General features: G+C 56.8%; 4 protein-coding genes across 4 annotated transcripts; 3 read left to right on the top strand and 1 right to left on the bottom strand.

Moving 5' to 3' along the window:
* Positions 1–997: 997 nt before the first annotated feature.
* GLRG_07990 (uncharacterized protein) lies at positions 998–6,332 on the top strand (the record flags this gene model as incomplete). Its single annotated transcript, XM_008098675.1, has 2 exons — positions 998–4,538; positions 4,591–6,332. 2 exons carry the CDS (start codon positions 998–1,000, stop codon positions 6,330–6,332), a joined length of 5,283 nt encoding a protein of 1,760 aa, XP_008096866.1.
* Positions 6,333–6,884: 552 nt separating this feature from the next.
* Positions 6,885–7,642, bottom strand: GLRG_07989 (uncharacterized protein; the record flags this gene model as incomplete). The annotated part of the gene is made up of 2 exons (XM_008098674.1): positions 6,885–7,190; positions 7,250–7,642. The coding sequence occupies 2 exons, from the start codon at positions 7,640–7,642 to the stop codon at positions 6,885–6,887; spliced, it is 699 nt and encodes a 232-aa protein (XP_008096865.1).
* Positions 7,643–10,072: 2,430 nt separating this feature from the next.
* Positions 10,073–12,550, top strand: GLRG_07988 (ferric reductase like transmembrane component; the record flags this gene model as incomplete). The annotated part of the gene is made up of 4 exons (XM_008098673.1): positions 10,073–10,257; positions 10,332–11,603; positions 12,030–12,044; positions 12,157–12,550. The coding sequence occupies 4 exons, from the start codon at positions 10,073–10,075 to the stop codon at positions 12,548–12,550; spliced, it is 1,866 nt and encodes a 621-aa protein (XP_008096864.1).
* A 1,881-nt stretch (positions 12,551–14,431) lies between these two features.
* Positions 14,432–16,522, top strand: GLRG_07987 (arginyl-tRNA synthetase; the record flags this gene model as incomplete). Its single annotated transcript, XM_008098672.1, has 3 exons — positions 14,432–14,704; positions 14,825–16,035; positions 16,105–16,522. The coding sequence occupies 3 exons, from the start codon at positions 14,432–14,434 to the stop codon at positions 16,520–16,522; spliced, it is 1,902 nt and encodes a 633-aa protein (XP_008096863.1).
* Between the last annotated feature and the right edge of the window lie 2,900 nt (positions 16,523–19,422).

The following is a 19,422-nucleotide window of genomic DNA, read 5'->3' as shown; positions in this document are numbered from 1 at the left end:
CATTCACCCAAGTGGCAGGTTGGTTGGACTTGATCTTCAACGACGCTGCCGGTGAAAACCGTCATCAAAAACGTTGAGGTGCACCCCGACATGCCAGAGGCACGATGGCATATCCGTATAATGACGCAGCTGCCAGCGCCAAGCTAATGTCATGGCCATGCCTTCCCCCAAAATCACCTACAGGCCACAGATACACCTAGGTACCTAGGTAGTAGATAAGGTACCAGATAGCACTGTAGGTAACTGTGTATTCATTAGGTAATCAGACAGCTAAACTGGAGGAACTCGGTCACGTGCTGTGGGCACATTAGTCATCTAGGCGGGCACTCACTCCATCCACAGAGACAGAGCGGATGATTCAATTATCCGGACCCTGTCGCGGACCCCTGCTCGGACCACAGTTGCGGCCTCAACGGGACTGACCCAGCCAGTCCAGCCACTGCTACTGACACTGCCTACTGGACCCGAACCTTCAACAACCCTAGCGCAAGGCATCTTTTGGCCGATTTGATTAATTAAACCCCATCCAAGTCCCGGTTCACGATTGTTCTCCAGTGGCTTGCTTGCTTGCTTGCCTGCTTGCTTGCTCGCATGCCTTGACGATTCACCCATGATACCCAAACCCCTTCGTCTTTGAACTCTTCCATTTCTCACTTCTTCATTTCTCGACCTGTACAGCAGTTTGCCACGTTCAACAGGCTGTCTGCCCCCCCGCACCCCCGTCTCTGCTGCTTCAACTGCGCACCTAGCTTTGACTCCAACTTCGACATCAAACCCTGCGAGCTCCCTCCCCTTCACGTGTCCATACCTCGAAATCCGATTTCGAGTCGCCGCCACCGTCAACCCTGCTTCCGAGCTTACGCGCTTTTGTGTCCATCCCATCTCATCACCGTCCACCGCCTAGGGTTACTCATGAGTTCCTAAAAGATCTGCACTTCTGCAAAGGGCTTACATCCCCGCTGCTACCGCCGCCGCCGACTTCCACCAACCCATCATCATGGACGACCCCGCGATGGAGCCGCTCATGGCCGCGGACGCTGTCGTCCACCCTCACCGGCGCTTTTCGTTTTCGAAACCTTCTTCCGCTCTCCACGATACTGCGAGGCCACGATCCCAAGCGAACGATGCTGGCGCACTCGATCCAGACACGTGCCGTATTTGCAGAGGAGAGGCAACCGCCGACGAGCCCCTCTTCTACCCGTGCAAATGCAGCGGCAGCATCAAATACGTCCATCAAGACTGCCTGATGGAGTGGCTCTCTCACTCGCAGAAGAAGCACTGCGAGCTGTGCAAGACACCATTCCGCTTCACGAAGCTGTACTCGCCCAAGATGCCCAAGACGTTGCCTGCCCACGTCTTCGTCGGTCACATGGCCAAATATCTCTTCCGGAATCTCCTCGTGTGGCTGCGAGCTGCCCTCGTTATCAGTGTCTGGCTTTGTTGGTTGCCCTACCTGATGCGATCCGTCTGGGCTTTCTTGTTCTGGGTCAGCGACGAGGGTCTGGGCAGCGGCGCCCTGTGGAACAGTTCGAATGCGACCGTCAGCCGCGGCGTCTCGGTTGCCTTCTCTGTCGCCAATTCCCACGTCTGCCCTGCATCGCCGCTCCTCGAACCAACCACGACGCCCGCAAACTTGGGAGGCATGCTGGAGGACATTATTCAGGGACAAGAACTCCCCTTCAGCCGGTCATTCCACGGTGTCAACATCACAACCAATGATTCCATGTCGGCTGCCCTCTTGAGGATGCTACTCGGTTCCATCACATCCTCGGGCTCCACCAACTCGACTGGAACGTCCGCCGGAGGCGGTGACCCTGTTCTGGATCGCCACCCGTCTCTGTTGAGCGGCGTGTCGTGGTTGCGTAACATGACTAGATATCCAGTGGTGAACCGTACCATTATTGGCGTGCTAGAGGGCCAGATCATTACAATCCTAGTCATAATCTCGTTCATTCTCGTCATCCTGGTCCGCGACTATGTTGTCCAGCAACAACCGGAAATCAACATGCGGGCTGCCTTCGCCGCCAATGACAACCAGCAGCCGCAACCTCCGGTGCAACCGCAACACCAGCACCAACATCATCACCATCGCCATCACGAGCATGAAGACGACGCCGACATGCTTGACAACTTCAATGACGAGGACTTAAGAGGTCCCAGCGAAAGCGATGAGGATGACGACGAATCGATGACCGGCCAGCGACCCGGAGGCCTGGAACCTAGGCCTCATGTGCCTTGGAACGACCAAGAAGCGACAGCTGAAGCTGCGGGACCCTCACTACCAAGGCACCTCGACACTCTTGGTCCGCACGCATACGGCAACACTGGACCGGAATTCGACTTCAACACGCCGCCAGAAGGCCGCACTGACAAGGACAAGGACACACAGGCCCCTGTCGCAGCTGTGCACGAGTACCTGCGGATATATCGCCAAGCCAATGGTGATCCCGAAAAGATCCTCCAAATTATCGAGGACGAGGACTTGGACGAGCCGCTAGGCTACTGGGCCAGGATCACAAAGTCCATGATGGACAAGAACCGAGAGGCGGGCGTGGCCCAGCCGAGGAAGAATGACTCCAGATCCGATGGACCCTCGACCTCCAGAGATTCGCCAGCCCCGACTCCATTCACGGTTCAGCTGCCTGCCCCCTCAACACCGCAATTCTCCTGGCCGACCTACCATTCGGGCGAAAATAGCACCGATGAGAGTGGCAAAGGCAAGGGCAAGATCGCACAGCAAGCAGACGAGCAAGAACCCGTTGATCGCGGCGAAGGTGCAAGCGAGTGGAGGTCGACATCCTATCAGAGCCCCCTGCGACCTAGATCTGTCTCTGACGGCCCGCAACGGAGCGATACCATTAACCCCTTGGCAAACAACAGCTGGTCTTTCTCCGGTCTGAACACGTTACCTCCAACTGAGTTCGTGACTGAGGAGCCGGTGCAAACGTCGGGCGCCAATCCCCGAGCTTACGATGCTGGTCCTTCTGCTGGTCGCCCCACTCCGCCCCGCAGCAACTCCCCCGAGTACGGCTCCGACCTGGATTTCGGATTCGGCGTTGCGGAGCCTCAAGAGAACGGTGCTTTCGATCCCCGAGGCTCAGATGCGCACACCGTAGACCGCGTTGGCCCGCGACAAGACGATGGTACCGCTGTGGAAGCGGTCGAAGAGAACAACGACATGCCAGAAACCGAAGACGTCCGAATGGCTCAGCGTCCGCCTCTTCAGCGAGGAGTCATGAACCGAGTCGCCGACTTTATGTGGGGCGATATTGAGATCCGAGAGCTGGACATTGGCGGGCGCGACGACGAGGCTGTTCATGAGCATGATCATGACAGCGACGACGATGAGTTCGATGACATGGACGATGACCAGGACGGCGTCGAGCAGGATCGAGAGGTTGTCGAAGCGGCCGTCGCCGCCGGCCTTGACCCTGAAGCGATCGATGATGCCGAGGACTTCGAGGGCATCATGGAGTTGATCGGCATGCGCGGACCCATCGCGGGTCTCTTCCAAAACGCCATATTCTGTGTCGTGCTCGTTTCAGTCACCATCTTTGTCTGCGTCTTCGTACCGTACAACCTAGGACGAATCAGCGTCTGGGCAGCGATGAACCCCATGCGCTTAGTTCGTATGCTTTTCAGCATGACCAAGTTCGTTCAAGATGTGGCTGTCGGCGTCATGGCCGGCCTGGGCAGCTTAGCCCTGTCCTTTGTTTACACCACAGGAAGAATGATGGGCTTCCCAGCCGGGAATGGGGTTGGCTTGCTCATGACCAAGACTTTCAACATCTTTATTAGTGCATCTAGTCGGGTTCTCGAAAGTCTCACCAGCGAATTGCCGATTATCTCAACCACCGAGATGCAGAACTTCTCCGCCATCAGCCACGAGGCACTTCTCAACTTCAAATCCTACTTGTCTGGCTCGCTTGCTGCTGTAGGCGACATTCTGAGCTCCATTTTCGACCGCGACCTCATCACAAATGCCAAGCACGTGGCATCCCTTTCGGCAAGCGCATCCATGTTTGCGTGGAACGCCGTTCGGGATGTTCCCATCAGCGTCCTCAACCCTGGCTCATGGGTGATCAGCTTTAGTGTGCCTGAGCCTTCGGTAGCTGTGAATCCTGCGTTGTCGTACTGGTCAGGCAACGACCGATTCTGGGCGATTCTCTGCGGATACTTTACCTTCTCGGCCATCAGCGCGCTCTACTTACGACGTGGCTCCCCATTCTCCACCGGACCGACAGGCCAGGAGTGGGAAGCTTCGTTGATCGACTTGCTCAACCAGGCCAGCGGCGTCATGAAGGTCATTCTCATCATCAGTATCGAGATGCTCATCTTCCCTCTCTACTGCGGTCTTCTCTTGGATGTCGCTCTTCTCCCCCTCTTCGAAGCAACCACCCTCAAATCCCGGGTCGCCTTTACGATCAACTTTCCGCTAACCTCAATATTCGTGCACTGGTTCGTGGGCACAGGATACATGTTTCACTTTGCACTATTCGTCTCCATGTGCCGGAAGATAATGCGCAAGGGCGTTCTGTGTAAGTTTGTTCGTATCGTGCCCCCAATTCATGCGCCCGCTAACTCTGGCAGACTTTATCCGTGATCCCGATGACCCAGAGTTCCATCCCGTCCGCGATGTGCTGGAGCGCAACGTCATGACGCAGCTGCGCAAGATTCTCTTCTCCGCCTTTGTGTATGGCGCACTTGTCATCGTTTGCCTCGGTGGCGTGGTCTGGGGTCTGGCTCTCAGCCTTCCCAACGTGCTGCCCATTCACTACTCGTCCAACGAGCCTGTGCTGGAGTTCCCCGTCGACCTGCTCTTCTACAACTTCGCAATGCCTCTGGCGGTCAAGTTCTTCAAACCCAGCGATGGCCTGCACGCCATGTACACCTGGTGGTTCCGGAAGTGCGCTCGAGGACTTCGCCTGACCTGGTTTCTATTCGGCGAGCGTCGCATCGACGAGGAAGGAATCCTGGCTGTGCGCCCGGGCTCGGACCTCAAGAACTTGCCGTGGTGGAGGCGGTTGTTTCTGGAGGTCAATAAGCAGAACGAAGTTGTGCCGAAGACGTGGGAAGATACTTTCGAGGGTGGCACAGCCAAACCAACATCCTCAATTCCCAATGATCAAATGATCAACCTGAGTCTAAGAAAAGCTAGCCTTGTTCTCACCGGGCAGTTGATCGAAGACGGCCAATATGTGCGAACGCCTGCGTCGGACCAGGTCAAGATTCCCAAAGGAAGACGCGTTTTTATGCCCGTTTCCGAGGCCAACACTCGTCTAGACGGCAAACCTGACTCCCCAGACACGGACCTCTACTCGACAGACCAGTATCAGCTGGTGTACATCCCACCGCACTTTCGAGCCAGGGTCTTCCTGTTCATCATGTTCATCTGGATGTTTGCTGCTGTTACAGGCGTGAGCTTCACAATCGTGCCTCTCGTTTTCGGTCGCAAGATGTTCAAGGTCCTCATCCCTGCGCACATCCGGACCAACGACATATACGCTTTCAGCATCGGCATTTACATCCTAGGTTCCGCGGCCTACTTCCTCTTCCACGCCCGCTCCATGTTCAGAAAGATGACGGCCTGGGCCACCAAGACGCTGCAGTCCGCGTGGCAGAGCAACGCCCCGATGGGGGTGGCACTCATGGGCATTCAAGTCGCCAGGCTTGCCTATGCGTACACCATCCTTCTGATCATTTTCCCTCTGATCCTGACGGCGCTCATGGAGCTGTACTGCCTCATTCCCATGCACACCTACATGTATCCGCCGACACCCTACATGGCCGGGACCAACTACAACGGGCAATTCAAGGAGGGCGTCATTGTTTCCAACCAGCACACGGCAAGAGTCATACAATCGTGGACCTTGGGCTTGCTTTACGTCAAGCTCGGCGCTCGCGCCATCACCAGCCTATACGAGGGCACCCGCATGGCACAAGCTGTTCGCGCCGTGCTGCGTCGTGGTTGGCTGCAACCCGACGTGCTCGTTCTGACGCGGGCGTTCGTGGTGCCTGGCCTCCTCATCGGGGGGCTCGCGATCTTTGGCCCTCCTTACGCCGTGGGCTGGATGGATTCTCACGGGGTCCTCGGAACACCGGGGCCTGCGCCTCACGAACTCAAGACGATATACCGTTTGTCGTACCCGGCCGCGGCGTTGAGCGCGCTGGCCGCCATGGCTTTCTGGAGCATCGTGGGCGTGTTCAACAACTGGAAGGCGCGCATCAGGGACGAGGCCTACCTTATTGGGGAGAGGCTTCACAACTTTGGCGTCGGTGCTGCTGGTGCCGCGAGCGCGCGTAGCCCTTGGAGAGTCAGGGGTCGTTTATGATAACGCGGCCGGCGTGTGTTCCGATGAACGAGGTTTCAGTTGTGCACATATTCTCATAGACGAACAAGAGCATCTGGCGAACAGTGTTGTGTCGTGTAACTTGTACAGAGCGAAGAGCTCATGACCCCCCCCCCATGTATACATGTACATAGATAGGACAGTGTGCTTATCATACCCAGCTCCAATGGCTGTTTTTTTGTTCAATCGGGGGCATTTAGGCTTGCGGTGACAATAACAGGCTTCTCAAGATGTACACAATCTTTGGTTGGGTGATGTACATGATCCGAGAGCCCAAGACTGCAAGCCGCGAACAGCTCGCGTATACGCCAAAAGATATTCTCAATGTATTGTGCTCTATGACAGCTGCGGGCTTCTCTTTGATAGAGTCAGCCCAACCGATGAACCCTTCATATCGTTTTGTTGCAAGCCGCTAAGGGCCATTATGTTTCTTTTTAAAAAATAATGTAATACAAAAATAGGGACGGGGGGAGGTGTGTGTTTCTCTTCTCCTCCTCCCCCTCCCGTTCCTCCCAGCCACGAAAGGCAAGCAAATTAGAAGAGCATGGCGGCACCGCCGACGGCAGCGGCGACGGACGCGAGCAATCCGGCGGCGATGCCGGGGAAGAGGTTTCCGACGGCGACGCGGGGAGCGGCGGCGTTGGGGGAGGTGGAGGCGGAAGCGGAGGCGGAAGCGGAGGCGGTGGGGGTGCCGGAGGACGACGCACCGCCGGCGGAGGCGCCGTCGCCGCTCATGAGGGCGGTCAGGGAGGGATCGCTGGTGAAGTTGGCGGTGATGGTCGCGTTCTTGCAGTCGGAGCGGGTGGGGGCGGTGCCTGAGACGAAGTTGACGGCGGAGCACTGGGCGGGCGTTAGTCGGGGGTGTGGCGAGGGGTTTCTCTTGTCTGATGATGACTTACAACGTACAGCAGGCCGTCGGGCGAGTGGGCGACGACGCTGACTATGCCCTTCTTGCCGGTGAAGTTGCCGGGGACGACGATCTGGGGCTCGCAGAAGTTGCCGAGGCCGGTCTGCATGACGATGGGGAAGAGCTGGGTCCAGCCGCCGGCGGCGGTCAGGTCGGTGGTGGCGCGGAAGAGCCAGTTGCTCTGGGGGTGGCCGTTCTTCATGCCGATGGCGTCGCCGCCGACGTAGAAGTCGGTGGTCTTGGTGGAGGAGGAGATGGAGAAGCCGCCGCAGGGGGCGGTGGCCTCCGACTCGTCGCTGTCGCTCAGGGGCGGGGGGAGGGTGAGGGAGAAGTGGGCGGTCGCGACGGAGGCGAGGGCGAGGAGGGGGAGCAGGACGCGGGTCATTTTGGCGGCGGGTTTGGATTTTGGTTTGCGGTTCGGGTTATATGTTCGTCTTGGAGGTGACGAATGTGTTTGAATAGAGTATGTCGGCACGGAGACGGCGCGGAGGGCGAGTTTGGTAGGAGAGAGGTCTTGTGGTACGGATTGGACTTTGAGATGAGATATCAGAAGGCTCGGTACAAGGTTGACGGGACACACGGGCTGTTTATGAACGGCTACGCGAGGGTAGGAATTGGTCAATTGGAAGAGAGAGGGGAAGGGGGGGGACTTGTCCCGAGCAACGGGATGATAGGGCTAAGCCTGGTTGCGCCGTCGGTCTCGAACAAGCCAAGCTTAACTGTGTTGAGAACACAAGGAGAGCTCTTCACATCGCAACACGATGGGACTAGGTTATCTGCTTCACGGGTTACTTGTTTTGACGTGTCGTAGCGGCTAAGGGGGCGGCCTCACACGAGTCGGACGGCGTCATGGGGGATCCTGGGGGAAGGGTATCATCGTCATAAACGAGGAGCCCGGACGTGACGAGAGAACGGTTCTAGATTCGGGACTCGGCACAGGGACGAAGAACTATAAAGGAAGGTGGCCGTGACTGGGCCGGTTGCTGGACTACCTATTCCCCTCCCGGGCTAAGAGGGATTTCAAGTGAAAACTTGCTCACGGCAGCATGACCCCCCCGACTAGCTCCAGAGCTTCGCAGGCAACCGGGGTCGTATATTTGCCTCTTCCCAAGATGCGGGGAGACGGGCGGGATGTTGCTATGGACCCCCGAGGACGACCAGTATACAGAGGGATAGAGGACGATAGGAATTGTAGGCTATTCGGGGGCCGAACGGCGAGGCTCTGTCGAGAGCTGCTCGATATACAAATAGACCGAGTTGTCACCCGGCCATGTTTCCTCCCAAGACAACGGTGTCGTATCGAGCAGTCGTCGTAGAGATTGTGCCACATTGCCGTCGACGGAGCAGTCCAAAGTGAAGAGGGATGGTGGTTAAACCTTGATCGGATTAGCTCCGTGATTTGCACAGGGATTCCATGTCCTTGGGCCGCACTCGAGCCAATCACGGCGTGGATGGAGGGTTGTCATTGAGAGGATTTGAGCAAATTGTGGCGTCTGCGCGCGCATTCCCTTCCCCCTCCCTCTCCACCCCGGGACTTTGGGACTGCGTCTAGTACCTAGTACATACTTGTACAGAGTATCCGTACTACGGTATGTAGGATAGACTCCAGGGGTGCTCCATCTACCGTTCTGAGCATGTTTCTGAGGCAACATGACGGTGTCTGGTGAGTTGGAGACAAAACCCTGAACGACTCCGGGGGAGGTGCTTGATGTTTCTCTGCGCGCCTGTTTGAAGGGGAAGAGCATTTGAAGGGACAAATAAACTATCGACAGGGTGTGGACAGATACACTAATTGTCTAAGTGTGAGAACACGAGTTGCCCTGGTCATGTTTGATACGGAATACCATGTGCCCCGTAGCGTTCCGGCAATCGAAACAACGAATATTCCTGCTCATGTAGAATTCAGCAAGCCGTCCTGACTAGGCTCGGCCGGGTTTCGAGTGGAAATGTAGCCGAGACATCAATCCCCCCCCCCTCCCCCACGATCGTGGACAAGGCATGCCGTACCCGTACCAACCGAGCCGACCCTCCCCCGTGGGTGAGCGAGTCATCAAGTCAAGTTTCCTTCTGGGAAGCATCCCACCTGGGCCACCTCTCATGCCGTCCCATGCCATCCCATGCCATGTCATTGCCATGGCCTCTCGGATGAGCCCTGGGCCGCGGCGCGCTAATTACATAGCATAGCATAGCAGTGGCAACGACCGGCCCCTCCAGCAGCCGCCCTCTCAGCCTGCGCATCATCCGCCAAGGTCGAGCCGTTCCATAACAGCAGTTGTGTCTTGTCTTGACTGATCTTTACTCATATCTGACATCCTGCTCATGCTGCCGAGAGTCTGCGGCTATCCTGAACTTGCTCAATTCACCTCATCGCCGACCGGATCCCCCGTCTTTAGACACAGGCACGCCGGGCCGTTGGGAACTGGTTACAGGCGCTCACCCCCCCCTCCTCCTGTCTTGCCGCCGAGCAAACATCGACCTTCACAGCCTTTCACTCACGTTCATGCGCAGATGAGAGGGGGGTTTTGTCTGTGAGATGATTCCGCCGGATTTGTCATAACCTCATGACCTTGGCGCGGCGCTGTTGTCCCTTTCTCGACGTCTCGCTCGCCGTCGCTGCTGTTTCCGCCTTTCACTCGACCCTAACACGCGCCGCCGCCGACTGATAAACACGGAGACTTTCGTAAACCGACGGCGCTGGATATCGTCGACTATCTCGAGGGGAAAAACACACCCAAGTTGGGCTCTCACACCATTGCCGTCGGCTTAATCATTTGCCGCACGACGACGACCCGGTGCTACTTTACATCTCACGGCAATGAGCCATAATCATGGAGGAGGAGGAGGGGGGGGAATGGGCGGGATGAGCGGCATGCCGATGGGAACGGCGCTGTTCCAGGATACCAACATCCAGCTCGCGCAGTCGTTCTGGTACATCATCGCTGGCGTCGTGGGCTTCCTCGGCATCATCCGGGGCATTAACTACCTCGAAGGCCTCAGAAGGTGAGAAGAGACCCTCCCCCTTGTTCTTCTTCTTGAACCATCCCTCTCTGGTGCTGTGATACTTAGACATCTAGACTACGGCGATGCCGCTCAGAGTCGGTACAGTTCCCGACCCGTCCCTCGAACCGCATCGCACAGATTTGGGCGACGGCGACGGCCATCGTCCGCGAGGCGGGGCACCCGCAGCTCTACATCCCCGTCCGGGGCCTGCGGTGGGCAACGCCGCCGCCGCTCGGCCACGTGCTCGTCCTGCTGGCATACTGGGCCGTCATCATCTACATGATGGCCAACGACGCCGTCGTCAAAGACGCCTACTTCTGGGAGCGCATCGGGTTCCGCAACGCCTGGGTGACGCTCATGCAGATGCCGCTCGTCTACCTGCTCTCCATGAAAGTCAGCCCCGTCAGCCTCATCGCCGACATCTCGCACGAGCGGCTCAACTGGCTGCACCGCTGGGTCGGCCGCACAATGTTCGTCACGGCGACGGTGCACGGCTTCCACTTCTGGACCGAGTGGGTGCGTGCCGACTTCGTCGAGGAGCAGCTGAGCATTCTGCCGTCCATCAAGTACGGCCTCGGGGCGTGGGGTCTGCTGGTCTGGACGTTCCTCGTCGGCGTGCGGCCCTTCCGCGGCATGGCGTACGAGCTGTTCGTCGCGCAGCACGTCCTGACGGCCGCCTTCTTCCTCTGGCTGGTGTACGTCCACATCCCCAACTACGCGCAGCAGTACCTCTGGTTCTCGATCGCCCTCGTCTGCCTCGACCGCCTCGCACGGTGGGCGTTCCTCGCCTGGCAGAACATGCGGCTCCGGGCGCCGGACCGGTCGACGTGCAAGGGCACGAGGCGCCTGGGGCACGAGGTCCAGGTCCAGGCGGTGGGCCCGTCAACGACGGTCCTGACGATCAAAGACGTGCACTTCTCGTGGAAGGCTGGCCAGCACCTGTACCTCTGGCTGCCCCGGGTCGGGCCCCTGGAGGCGCACCCGTACACCATCGCCTGCGCGCACCAGCTGCCGGACACGTGCGTGTGCAACAGCGTCCAGCTGGTAATCCGGTCGCACGGTGGTTTCTCGAAGCGGCTGCACCGGTACGCGCAGAACGCGTTGGAGTCGTCGTCGTCGTCGTCGGGGGGGAGCAAGAGGGAAGCGCTAACGGGGTTCGTGATGGGCCCGTACGGGGCGCCGCCGCGGTGGGACATCTACGAGACCATGGTTCTCATCTCGGCGTCGACGGGGGCGTCGTTCACGCTGCCCATCCTCGAGAGCATCGTGCAGAGCGGCCGGCGGCGGCGGGGCTGCACGACGCGGGTCGAGTTCGTGCTCCTTGCGCGCCAGGGCGAGGAGATTGAGTTTTACACGCGGCGGCTGCTATTTTTCTTGAGAGACGGATTGCTTCCATATTTGGGCTCACCTGTTTGCTCACGAATCAGCACAGAGATTACCTTATGGACTCGCCTCGTTTTCTGCCGAAGCCGAGCGACTAGGCTCGCAGAATTGAAAACGGGAGACCCTACCGGCTCGATTAGGGGTGGAAAGCTTGAACACTTTAGAGGTCGCAATTGGTTGCACAGCAAGCTCCTTCCGCTAGTCGGTACGGGGATCCTCTCAAGTATAGATGTGTCATCCCTAATTCCGGATGCCCCCCTCCCATCCAAGCCGCCCAGGTATGGAATCCCAGGCTCGACGTTACACGCACAAAGTAGGCTTCGCGCTCCATATTCACACCCCCCTACGTGCGTTACATGGTGGTCATGAATCCCGACTGACATATTCAGAGCGAATATGATCCAGTCAGTATTTTTGCTACCGTCGGGGAGCGAGATTAGGCCGACCTGATTCCGGAAAGCTTTTCTGAAATCGCCTGACGAATCGCCGGTTCTGAAGGCGTATCCAATCCCCCAGTCACTTCAGTATCTATGAGTCTTCGGCGGCCGCCGCCGCGGCGGCGCAGCACCGCAGGGACCCGTCCGACGGCTCCGTCGGCGGGGACTGTTGTCGAGAGAAACGAGCCGCGCTGGACCTGGAGAAAGGGGACGGGGTGCAGCTGACGCAGCGGCCGCGGAGCGGCTCCATGGTGGGCATGGTGAGGGAGTACTACTGCCGGCCGGACCTCGAGGAGCTCATCAGGGAGCCGGTAGAGGCGGCGGGCGGCGAGACGTCGGTCGTGGTGTGCGGAGGACGGCCGCTGACGAGCTCGGTCCGGAACTGCGTGGCCGCGCTGTCGGACGAGAGGGCGGTGCACAAGGGGACGGGGGCGCAGGGCATCCACCTGTTTGTGGAGGAGTATTCTTTCTAGACGTGTATAATGACGGGGGGACGAGGGAGAGGGTTAATACCACTTGTTTTCATGGGATTTATATATTTTAGAGATGAGACGATTGAATGATGATCCGCTGCTCGTGGAAATAGCCAAGTTTACTACGGACTCAGGCCGTGAGGCAATCGCCAGGGAGGTCGTGAAGAAAGTCCCGAACAGAGAAACCAGATCCTTCAAAGGTGTTCATACACGTTCTGGCGTAGCCAAAGTAGTCGGGTAGCAGTTATCCAGTGCAATAGATGGCATAGATGCACCGCTCCGCAAGCCCGTATAATGTCGGAGAGGCTATAGGCGCGCAGAGCTAGACCAGATGGCTATGTATACTTGAAAGTACTCGGGGGTTAGTCTAGCCTTAGGTCCGAATGCAAGCACAGGAGCATGAACATTCATGTAGGAGAACAAGTTGGATGTTGATTATGCCTCGTGGTCTACATGTATGAACGAGCCAGAGGCAAAAGCCAGATCCCATCAAGTTCGATGTTAATCAACACAGATGGCCTACTTCTTTTTTGTATCGAGGCATAACATGTGGTGTTGGCAACAGTCCATGCTTGAGCCGAGTAAGGAATGGCTGGCTGTCTGTCTGTTTGTGTCTATGTATTATGTTTGGCGTGAGGGGAGAGAACAAATATACTGTGTTGTAACTGCGGTAAGATAGGAGTATGAAGTAGTGCAGATGCAAAAGGCCAGCCCAACAGAGTACCAGTTACAACGATATGACAGACAAATATATCAGTTTAACAGTATCAAAATTCAACCCACTAGTAAGAGAGCCACAGTAAAGGCAGGAAGAAAGATATTACGACAACAATGGGTTGTATGGCATATCAGAAAAGATTATACGGTATGTTGCTAAACCTTACAGTATAGTATATGACTTTTGTTGTGTGATATACGATTTGAAGTGCTACTGATGGTGAAGTGTTAGTGGTGGGAGCTTTATTAATGGTGTATTGGGAATTGGAAGGCACGTATGCTCCTATACGACCCTGGAGACGCCTTCTACGTTCGTGCAAGCATATGTCGGGGAAATACAGGTTCATACAGGCCCATAAAGATGTTTACTTGGCAATTAAGCATGTTATATCCCTAAGACCAAAAAGCTAAAGACGTACGTACGCATAACACAGCCAGGGAGGCTGAGAGTCGAGTTCAGTTATAGAAACAATGAGTCTTGCACGAGTTTGCGCTTATGAGTCAGTCAACAATTTCCTGAGTCACACCCCCATATATCGGCCATCTCATGATACACTAATGTAGTGTTCAGGAAACAATAGACGACAATTGGAACCATCAAGTAGTTAATATATTGGTGAGAGACGCAGTGCACCGACTCACTCACCGACTACAATGGGACATTTCCTCGGTGTGCATTGAGATGCTTACCTAAGCACAATCCTCCTTGGGATGTCACTGTTACCCCTCATTTCGGTGAGGAATCCTCAGCCTCGGTGAATGACCAACCACAGCCACGAATGGGGCTGGTGACTCAGTGCTTGGGGTCCAGCCGCAATTTTTATTTTTATTTTTATTTTTATTTTTATTTTTTCCATCTTTTCCCCCCCTCTATGCGACAAAGCCCTTCTGCCCCTCCATCCCCCTCTCCTCCTCCTGTCCACCCCTGGCAAAACCCAGTCAAGTTTCTTAATGACTAGCGTCGCGCGCTTCCTCTTCTCTCCTTCGTCTTCACTTCGTTCAGCCCACGTTTATACCACCAGCCTTCGCCGAGGAGCCTCTTCAGCCTCGCCTTTGACCTTCCACCATCTTCGACCGGCCTCCCGCCTCTTCTCGTCCTCGTCCCCGAGTCTATCGTCTCTCGTCAATCCTCCCTGCAACCCCACCCCCGCCAATCTCGCGACAATGGCCGACCAGCTGACGGTTCAGCTGGAGAAGCTGTCTATCGGCAAGCTCGAGTCCTTCCCCGGCTGCTACCCCGACGTCAACCCAATCGACATCTACCGCTCCCACATCACCTCGCTGCTCCACGATGTTACGGGAGTCGAGAAGACCATCATCTACAATGCTCTGCAGTGGACCCAGAGCCTGGATAAGGGTGACATGGTTCTGGCCGTCCCTGCCCTGCGCATAAAGGGCAAGAAGCCTGCCGAGCTCACTGCCGAGTGGCTCGAAAAGGTACGTTCCGCCGTCGTCGAGCGAGGATACCAGACGCGCCGAGCTTTTTCCCCTCCACTCTCCGTCCTCCGCCCTCCGCCCTCCGCCAGAGCAGTTGGCTAACGTTGCACCGCTTCGCAGTTCCCCGAGTCCCCCTTGATCGAGAAGCCCATCTCCCTCCAGAACGGCTCCTTCCTCCAGTTCTGGTTCAAGGCCGGACCCCTGTCCCAGCTCCTCATCCCCCAGGTCCGGAACCGCGGCCAGGCCTTCGGCAAGAACCCCAACAACGGCCTCAAGAACCCCGAGGACCCTTCCCAGGGTAAGAAGAAGATCATTGTCGAGTTCTCCTCGCCAAACATTGCCAAGCCTTTCCACGCCGGTCATCTGCGAAGCACCATCATCGGCGGCTTCATCGCCAACCTCTACGACGGCGCCGGCTGGGATGTCACCCGCATCAACTACCTCGGCGATTGGGGCAAGCAGTATGGCCTCCTGGCCCTGGGCTTTGAACGCTTCGGTAGCGAGGACGCCCTCAAGGCGGACCCCATCAACCACCTGTACGAGGTCTACGTCAAGATCAACGCTGCCATGAGCGACGAGAAGGAGCAGATCGCGGCCAAGGAGCAGGCTGGCGAGGACGTCGCCGCCCTCAAGGACAACAGCCTGGACGAGCAGGCCCGCAAGTACTTCAAGGCTATGGTCGCCGGCGACGAGGCTGCCGTTGCTCAGTGGAGGCGCTTCCGTGATCTCAGCATCACCCGCTACAAGGAGACGTACGCCCGCCTCAACATCCACTTTGACGAGTACTCGGGTGAGAGTCAGGTTTCCGAGCAAGACATGGAGGCCGCGGCCAAGAAGCTCCAGGACATGAACATCTCGGAGGAGTCGGAGGGCGCCGTCATCATTGACTTCTCCAAGCACATCCCTGGCAAAGCTGGCAAGAGCCTGGAGCGCCCCATCATCCGGAAGAAGGACGGCACAGCACTGTACCTGACCCGAGACATCAGCGAGCTCCTGCACCGCGAGAAGAAGTACAACTTTGATCACATGATTTACGTCGTCGCCTCCCAGCAGGATCTGCACCTGAAGCAGCTCTTCAAGATCATCGAGCTGATGGGCTACCCCGAAACGGCAAAGAAGTGCCAGCACATCAACTTCGGCATGGTGCTCGGAATGAGCACGCGAAAGGGCACCGTCAAGTTCTTGGACGACATCCTGCGCGACGTAGGAGACAAGATGCACGAGGTGATGAAGAAGAACGAGACCAAGTACTCCCAGGTCGAGAACCCGGAGGCTACCGCCGACATCCTTGGCATCAGCAGTGTCATGGTCCAGGACATGAGCGGAAAGAGGTAATGTTGTCGGTGCTTTTCCCCGTGCCGCTGTCCCGGTTGCACTAACACGTTATATCACCTGCACAGGATCAACAACTACAAGTTCGACATGGACACCATGACCTCGTTCGAGGGTGACACCGGCCCTTACCTCCAGTACGCCCACGCGCGCTTGTGCTCCATCTTCCGCAAGGCCGGCGTTCCGGAAGAAGAGGTCGTCAAGGCCGACCTCAGCTTGTTGACGGAGAAGCATGCCATCGAGCTCATCCGCGTCGTCAGCCAGTATCCCGACGTTGTCCAGAACACGCTAAAGACGTTGGAGCCCACTACCGTGCTAACGTATCTGTTCCGCCTCACGCACGTTGTCAGCAGCAGCTACGACGTCCTGCGCATTGTCGGAAGCGAGCCCGAGATCCAGAAGGCCCGCCTGGCGTTGTACTCATCTGCCAGGACCGTGCTCTACAACGGCATGCGTCTGCTGGGACTGTCCCCTGTCGAGAGGTGAGTTGCATAATAATCTGCTTCAGTGCTGCAGCCACTGGAGTTCTGCTGATGCTGCTGCTGCTGCTGCTGCTGCTGCTGCTGATACCGCCTGCTCGGTATTGGCTTGCACGTGAAACCTAGCGCTGACCAACCAAATAGGATGTAAATTGTCAGCTGTATGACGGAGGCCATTATGTGAGGCGAGGAGTGGAGGAAGAAAAATGCGGGCTCGATACAGGCTCCTTGCTCGGAAGACCGGAGCCAGGTTTCGTGAGCCTAGTGTCAACGGCGCCGACAGCATTCATTCCAGTGACCAATACGGATGAATGAGCGGTGACGATGAAGGAGATGCCGCGACCTACCTAGGCCGGCGGCACAACGGCGACTAGCTGTCAGCCATAAATGTGGCGGCGCTCGACGCCGTGGCGACCTTTGCCAATGCGCCATCGTATGACGAAGAGACGACCTCGAGCAGAGGAGAGCAGCCCATCGATTGTCTCGGTGTGATCCAAGTCCCCGTTCACCGTCGTCGGACAGACGGCATGAACGACACAGGACACACACAGGACTCGCATGCACCAGCTCACTAGCGCTGAATAATTCAAGATCTATATTTTACTAGACACCCCATACCCACATTTACACATACATATACACAAGACTCAAAAACGGCCCAAGACTTGACTACAATGACAACTGAGGGTGCATGGTGGCGGCAGCAGCAATCCCAGTAGGGCTGCTATCGACAAGCAAAGCAAAGCAAAGCAGAGCAAAGCAGAGCAAAGCAGAGCAGAGCAGAGCAGAGCAGAGCTGAGCTGAGCAAAGCAGATCGTATACATGACATTGGAGCACAGCACAGCACAGCACAGCACTGCACTGCACAGGTCCAAGGTCGCGACGAGTGTGTTTCGTCTGGGGGAGCAAACTGACCCCTTTTTGCAGGTGAAGGAAAAGCGTGGCCCGTCTTGGACTGTCAAAGCAGACTCTTGACCGGTAACCGCAAATAGTGCGACCGCCTACCCTACCATGGGCTGTACCTGGTGGCGTCCTCTTAGCTCCCTCGAAGTGGCCTCGACGGACCAGCAGCTGAGGGTGGCCTTTGTCTTACACTCGGCGACCTACGTGGGGGAGTCCCATCCCTGGGCGCCAACGAAATGATCGTCCCGCTCGGGTGCCGCTAGGGTGTCCTAATCCCTGCAAACACCGAATCTTGCATACGCTCAAACGCTAGAGTTGCGATGGCTGTTCGATGGTTCTGACTGGCTTTCTATTTGACGCCTATCTTCTTGGCTGGACTCCGGTTGAACAGGGGACGCAGCGGCGCCGTGGCTTGCAGTTGATCGACATTAGTGACCACCACATCCAGAGTTGGCTGACCAAGTCAACGTACTTTTATCACACAAGTCCTCCAGACTCTCCCAAGAAGAAGACAGTGTAGCGGCCGTATATCCGTTCGTTTTTGTGTTACATTTTCCCAGCCAAGGCCAAGCAAGTTGAGTCAAGACCGAGCGAGACTGACATTTCGCCCAGGCTGCGTGCGGGTCATGGGCGTTGTCGGTGCATCCGTCATGGATCATCGCGCAACTCGGCCTTAGCATCTTCTCTTGTAGCTATGAGAAAACCCCCGGGCAAACAGAAATACTGCCCTAGCGGGAGTTCCTGGCCTAGAATGTTCCCAGAGAAGAAATGTCAGTTTCTCGGTACCATATACGGATACTCTGCAAAGAAACTATGGGGGGGGGGGGGGGGGGGGGTCGAGGGGAGTTCAAGGTTTTAGCTGCATAGCGAGTGTCTCTGTGAGGCAAAGTGGCTTCGTGCTACCTAGTGCCGAGGTCGGACGAGCCCGAACTCGACGCCTCGAGCCCAGCACCCACCAAACAGCAGCAGCTCTACCTGAAGCCCTTGATGTCAGGGCGCGAGTTCAGATGCCCAGACGATGAGACCATGTGTGGGACCAGGATGATCCTTTCCCTTCACTGGGTTCGACGTGGAACACCTGGCCAGCACTCTTCGCAGCGGCGGGATGGCGACTCGGCTCATCTTTTGCCCCCTCCCCTTGTGCTTGGAGCTCCCGCGGCTGCAACACGCAGACATCTTACAGTCAGTCAACCAATATCCTAACCATCTCCCTGGGCCCTAAACAGCCAAGGCACACCCCTGCTGACGTCCATGATGACATGGATCTAAAGACGCAAGGACGGGCGTCGGTATTTGCTAGGTCTCCGTCAGCTCTGGAGGTGATACTCTGAGGCGTTGTGTAAGCTTTGCTCACGCCCACACTCACACTCTCCCTCTCCCTCTGGGTGGCGTGTCTCTCTCGAAGCGAATCGGGTATCTCGTGAATCGCTGAGGAGGTTTGATGTCCACGACATGTCAGGCCAGGAACGAACGATTCCACGGGGAAAACGTCGAGCTACCGGAAAGGCTGACCTGCAAGCGCCGCATGTCACGGTGTGCTATGTTTGGATACGATAACCAATCCTCTCATCCCGGACCTTACCAAGCCTCAGGGCGTTCAATCATTGGGCTTGGGAGGGACGACTTGGCGGAAGATAATGTGGTCGGTCTGACATGCTTGCCTCCGCTGCCGTCGCCTGTTGCACATCCACCCACCATCTAGTGAGTTGGCAATGTGGAAGAATTTGGCATTGGCGCTTGGGGAATCCGGAGTACCTATGCCCAAAAGCGATCAGTCATGTCTCCAGCCAACAAGAATAAAGGACCGTTTTGGCCGTTCCCCATCGGCCCGCTCGGGCGCCCATGACCGGATGGCTCAACTCGGCCCTGACTCTTCTTAATAACAGCTGAGAGGCACACCCTCGAGGTCCGTCATCCCGGTTCTTCTAGTTTCTGTTCTCCTGCAACAATAGGACTTATTCTCTACTCTTTTCCCCTTCAACCCCGACCTTTGACGTCTTTGGA

The sequence above is a fragment of the Colletotrichum graminicola genome (genome assembly GCF_000149035.1).
Source record: "Colletotrichum graminicola M1.001 genomic scaffold supercont1.35, whole genome shotgun sequence".
NCBI classification, from domain to species: Eukaryota; Fungi; Ascomycota; class Sordariomycetes; order Glomerellales; family Glomerellaceae; genus Colletotrichum; species Colletotrichum graminicola.
Note: the sequence above shows the minus strand (reverse complement) of the source record. Positions and strands in the feature narration are given on the sequence as shown.